The 6,104-nt window shown below is 45.8% G+C and overlaps 1 protein-coding gene across 2 annotated transcripts in view; it reads right to left on the reverse strand.

The window, feature by feature from the left end:
* Window positions 1-3,552, reverse strand: part of grk4 (G protein-coupled receptor kinase 4) — a 28,996-nt gene extending 25,444 nt beyond the window's left edge. Inside the window, exon 1 of one of the 2 annotated variants that reach the window (XM_029144813.3) lies at window positions 3,210-3,552. In XM_029144813.3, coding sequence (XP_029000646.1) covers window positions 3,210-3,261 — 52 coding nt within the window. In that variant the 5' untranslated portion in view covers window positions 3,262-3,552. The remainder of the gene's footprint in view (window positions 1-3,209) is intronic. The other variant, XM_029144805.3, reaches the window with a different exon arrangement.
* Between the last annotated feature and the right edge of the window lie 2,552 nt (window positions 3,553-6,104).

Here is a 6,104-nt window from a genome sequence, read left to right on the forward strand (position 1 = left end):
ATAGACTGACTGCTAGGAAGTGAGACCAGAGCCAGCGACAGCCGACCACTTCACTTCACTAGTCTGGTAGCTTCATCAGGCCAACGTTCAGGTCATCTCTGTGGCAGTAGTATCGCCTGGGGCACATTCCTTGTTCCTCAATGTAAAACAAAGAGTGGTCACACAAACACAAATTCAAGATTCTGGATGATTTTAGCGCCTGATTTTCACCTCATGAAATTCTCCATCACGATGCATTATTATTAATTATAGTCCGTCCTCTTTCAAGTCCAACTGGAAAAGTGTCACAAATTAATTGCAGTGATGTCCAGACAACTCATATTTAACGATGACAGAGCATTTGCACCTCAGGTAATGATCTATTTTTTTTATTTATTTACAGCCTCGTGAGTGAGATTAGCATTAGTTGACTTTCATGCCAAAAACAGTGAAATGACCCTTATTTGTTTCCCACTTGGTAGTTCCAGAATATTTCTCGAATAAGATTCAACTCCATGTTCAGATAATAACTAGTAACGCATACAAAACATCTTTTGAGTTTTAATTATGTATGTAAACAAATGTTTGTTTAGTAGCTTGGACAAACAAATATATAGAACACTGGAAATATTTACCGCTAAAAAGCACAGCAACGTTTTGGTAGTCACTATTTTTGGGTGAATAAGAAAATATATCCGCACTGAACAGAGCGTCTGTCTAGAAGTACAATTAATGATGATCCTGGTTTTCCAGCTGAAAATCCAACACACATGCATGCAGTACTTGAGCACAGCTCTAGCATATACACTGTGGCTTGCATCTCTGCCAGATATCTCTTTGCTATTTTTCCAGGCAACATTTCCAAAAATTTCAAATATGTCATCAAAATAACTTCAGCAAAAACTTCCTCTTGCAGTGCGAGACAGCCGCCCCGTATACTGTACAGCGAGTCCTTTCAAAGCTATAGTATGTTGTACTGGTGCATTTTTATTCTACACTTGCCCGCAGATGATTGTGTGAAACTCACGGGGTGGGAAACAATGTCATCTCTAACCACTTCCTTCGACGTGTCATATCAACTAGACTGGGCACGCCCTGTTATAACGCTTCTCACGCCGGTCACCCACTTTTCTCATCAACGGGTGGTTTGAAGCTGATCGGAAGCTTGCACCCAGAACAAACAACTGGCTAAATTCAACGCTCGCCAAAAAGCATGAAACTCTCTGAACGACCCATGATTCTGTGTGTGCGGCGCATTCAGTGAATGCAAAGCTGGAACCCCCACCAGCCAACCACCCATCCCCTTCACAGCGAGGTCAGAGAGATACAGAACATCTGATTTAATGTATTGCCCAAGGACACACTGACAGGGCACCGTGCTGCTGACTCAGCGGCTTGGGCCCAGCTGTACCGCCGTGCGGCTGATCTATCTGTGAAAGCGCCTCCCTGCTCCAGCTTTAACGTCCCGAGACGTGGAAGTGACTGGAGAGAGACCGTCAGACAAAAGGCCGCTGACCTCTGACCAACGAGACGCACCTTCCGTCTGGTTTCATGGCAAAAGGTGGACGGGTTGGGTCCACCCTGCAGCCGGTGACGCCACCATTGTGCAGCGCTGCCACTTTACCAAGCAAAACACCTCCCGATACCTGCCTTTGAATTCTAGGGCAATTCAAATGCAATTAGCCTCCTGTGCATCTTAAAGGGAAACATGAAAAGCTGTTTTAATTTGTATCCAGTGAAACTGTTTAACCGGGTAGAGAGGCCCACATGTCATAAATACCAAATCAACAATAAGGCCTACGTCATGCTGCAAATGTGTTATACTCTAAATTAATCTTTTACTGCGCAGCAGCTTAAAAATGACGTCACATCACCAGCTTGGCAACAAAGAAACTGTGCAGCTGGTCGGTTCGATTACTGTAGTTTTTACTAACTGGCCACACTCATACTGGGAAGCGGTGGCTTTATTAGGCCACTCATCTACTGTACGGGGTCCACACTCACACACACAGACAGGTGTGGACAGAATCAGAGTCAGGGCGCCACTCAGGACCGTGGACGCCGCGTCAGGTGAAGCAGAGCCCGGTGCTGGTGCTTCTGTGAATAATCTATTACTCAGCGGTGCAGGCGTAGACGCAATGTCAATATAATACAAGCCAGGAGCAGAGAAGGCCTCTGCATACGCCCCCCCCCCCCACACACACACACACACACAGCCGTGTTCCCACTCCAAGAAGGGCCGTTTCGCTGTCGAATAGAAGATCAACTTGCACAACATCCTCAGAGACCACAGACCCTTTTTTTCGCCCCTTCTTGCTGTTGTCCGAGAACAGAGCGCGAATGGAAATCCCTGACAAGCAACAACACCTTTCCCTCCCTCCCTCCCTCCCTCCCTCCTCTGGCTGCTGATCCGGCGCTGCACACCCACCCCGTGCCCACTCACTCCTCTGCTCTGCCACCTCCTGCAAAGCAGATGGACGCTGGCCCGTTCTCCGCCTCCAGGTGAGCCGCTGCGGCATCGCCGAGCCGCCGGGCCGCGTGCGCACCGGGGGCTCCAGCGCTCGGGCCGCCGGGCCTCTCTCCGGTCGCCCCCGCTCCGAGTCTCACATCCGCACCTCCACCTCCACACCACTGCTCCGCGTGAGCGGCTCCCAGTGCAAACGGCGAACGGCAATGCAGTGGCGTATTCCTGCGTCAAACAATATCACACGCTCTCTTCCTGATCGGGCTTTAAACGCACCGAAACCGACAATGACAGGTAGGAAGACGCGGCATCGGGACGCAGCGCCTCACTGCGCAGCTAGATTTCACGCCACACTCATGGGAATACCTTTGCATATGGAATATGCAGGATATCACTTGTAAATATCCCCACAATCTCAGGCGATCGCCCGAAAATGTGTGTCCAATAAGCGCCACCAATCTAATCCTGATGCTGCGAACCCTCCCTGCGCCGCTCATCTCCTGCGCGCCGGGCCTCGACGCGAACCTGGCCGGTGAAATGCGTGCGGGTTCGGCGCACGAACAGCTGGTTCCAGGGGAACACGGTCGGCGTTCGCCCGCAGACAAAGCGCCGCGCAGGGATGGAAGACACCGAGGGCACAAACCCCGAGGAGGAGAGCAGAGAGCGCAGGCTCGTCCACGTCCGTGGAGGTGGACACACACACAAAAAAAAACATGTAACATATTGTATTTTTTTTTTCCTGCTGCCGCCGCCGAGCCGTGCTTACCTTCCCTCGCCTTCAGGAGAACCGTGTTGGCCACGATATTTTCAATCTCCATTGTCAGAATGTGAATCCGGAGCAGTCGCGATACATTTCACTCGGCGGAAAAAACACGGTTTTGTCTGATCAAACGCGCCGAACGCGGCGAGGCAGCTGGGAGCGCGCGGGGCGAATGCGGCACTGGCGCATAGTAGGTCTTTAATAGTGGTCGTCGTTCCTCTCCATTGCAAGATGTTTTATTACCAAAGCCTACCTACAGTACGGAGCCGTGCGACTACGACGGAGCTGGTTAGCATTCAGCCTGCCTCCCTTCCCTCTCTGCCTGCCTTTCTTCCTGCTTCGGCTCCCCCCCTCCCCCTCCTCCTCCTCCTCCTCTCCTCTCCTCCTCCTCCTCGCCCCTCCTCTGCACAACGAACCAGCGAGAGTAGGAGTAGGAGGGATCAGTTTACAACCACACAAGACACACACAGTTACACGAATGCGTTCATACGTGCATGCGCTGGATGGTTATGTCATTTATGGTGTGGTAGTTTTAGGATCAGAACGTGTTTCGCTGAGGCTTATTAATATTATACCGCAGCACATATAGTATAAGAGTGGGAACCTGCTGGAGACATCTTGAAGGCAACGATTCCCCCAGAGTTAAGCAGGTTTTACCCAACGATATGAATGAATGCGTTTATAAATGACCCTTTCGTCTACTGCGATTTCCAGAGTTGCTGTGTAATGTATTGTGAGGAAACACGAATGCCATCAGCGTCGGACGCTTGGTGCAGCTCTTGCTGCGAGAACAATAGTGAGAGGGATTTAGGTTGTTGCATTATGCTGGGTGCTACAGCCTGGAGAGAGGAGATAACAGACCGGTTTTCTTTCCCTTTCCTACTGTCACATTGTGACCCAGAATCCTTCTGGGCTCTCTAATCTAACTCTTTGATCAGCTGAAACCACCAGTGAGGCTTAAAGTTGTGTAATTTGCAGAAAGTGCCCTCCTTGTCTCCTAAGATGATGTAAAACTTCATTTAGTACATTCGTTCTTGAAAGTTGAGAGTGAATTTAACCAAAAAAAACACACTGCCACTTTATATTTTGCTACTAGAATCACAAACGCATAACAATGAGGGCTGGAGGAGGTCAAAGGTCACTGACTTTCCTCTTTAAGTTCTCGTTAGCGAAATGTGTCAAGTTACATGTTGGCCTGTATTGTATGTGTTCTGCATGAAATCAATAACTGCTACAGGCTCTGGTCCTCACACCATCCTTTAGACATTACAGCGATTATTATTACCCTGAGAGGGGTTCAGGTTCAAACACCTGAGGTGTCCGCTGATACTATAAAAAGGTACATGGGTTGAGAAAGGAGACTTGATCTGGGATTAGTGAGACAAGTGAGCGCAATAGAGCTTTTCCTAGACAGCATGGGATCACATGTTACGGCCTGAGTAATTACACTGTACAAACACGCCTACTCTTTGTTCTTACTCTCCTTTTAAGGCCTTTCCTCAAAAGCACGAGTTGCACATGATGCACTTGCTCTTGTTCCCTGAGGGATGATTAAATGAAATGCCCAAGGAAGAATAGGTGTGCACATCCACTTGGCTGTCATTATCTTATGGTGATGGTTTCACATCACACGGATAGTTAATGAGGCTTGTTCACTACTACAACATTCCAACTGCTGGCAGTGACAGTTTACAACTGGCTCATGTAGATTAGATGCTTCCACCTAGTGGTAATAATACAAAAATACAAAATACCACTGATTTGAGTCAACCAGTGGTATTTATGTGTTTAAACTACCTATGAATAATGTTGCATGTAATCTCTCATCATCTCTCTCTATCTTTTACTATTCTTTTTACTATCAAATAAAGACACAAAATACACTATGTGAAGATGTTTTCCTACTACGCCTACACATGGGTAACGTGATTATAAACCTATTATATTATAGATTACAATTTGGATTATAGTAGTTTTCAGCAGAAGCGTATTTATGAGTAGCACAGTTGTTGTTTTTTCAGTCAGTGCATTTAGGCCGAAACCTTTGGCCAGAAGAATTCAGATTTTCAGTTCTTCTCTCTGTTGTAATGCGAAATAAATTGCAGACACTAGGTGGCGCTGCTTCCATAGAGCAGTCAGTTGATGCTGCACTCTCTACTGAATAACCACAGTAAACCATTTATTTTAACTGGCTGTTTGTCACCAGTGTCAGTATCAAGCATTAAAATTAATTTGAGTACATTTATTTATGAATTACTAGGGCTTTTACTTGTGACTTGTTTTGAGGTTCACCACTTTATACATCACGTGAAACAAGCATGACAACATTGATAAACAATATGATAAATAAATTTTTTCTTATATGCTATATATGTATTGTGTCATCTTAAGTATAAGACGACACAACACATATATAAGATGACAACATAAGTGTTAGGATATTACTACTTTTAAATCAGTAAAAATGTGATTGCCACTACTACAAGAAGGGAACAGCTCTTTAGAGCAAAGCTCCTCAGATCCACCCACCAATTTCAGTTCCAACGTTGACCTAGTTGAATTATGGCTCCTTGAAGGTTTCCAGGTCAAAAAAGAAGGGACCCTTTGATAATAAATTGGGTTGATTATGCGGTTGTAAGGCTGTGGTTCCTCTTTACATTTACATCTAGTGGCATTTACAGATTTAGTTGATAGTCATAATTATTTTTCCTATCAATTTTTAAAACCTATACATATTAATAATTATAAATATTGTTATAGATCAAATTATTTTTTAATTACAAAAAATAATTAAATGATTAAAGGACTAAAAAGCTAAGATTTTTTTTAAACTCTCCGTCTTCAGATGATTAAAGGTCGATTTAAGTCTGCTTCCTGCTTGTGAGCGCGTCTTCACGTGAC

Source organism: Betta splendens, chromosome 1 (assembly GCF_900634795.4).
Source record: "Betta splendens chromosome 1, fBetSpl5.4, whole genome shotgun sequence".
In the NCBI taxonomy this organism is placed as follows: domain Eukaryota; kingdom Metazoa; phylum Chordata; class Actinopteri; order Anabantiformes; family Osphronemidae; genus Betta; species Betta splendens.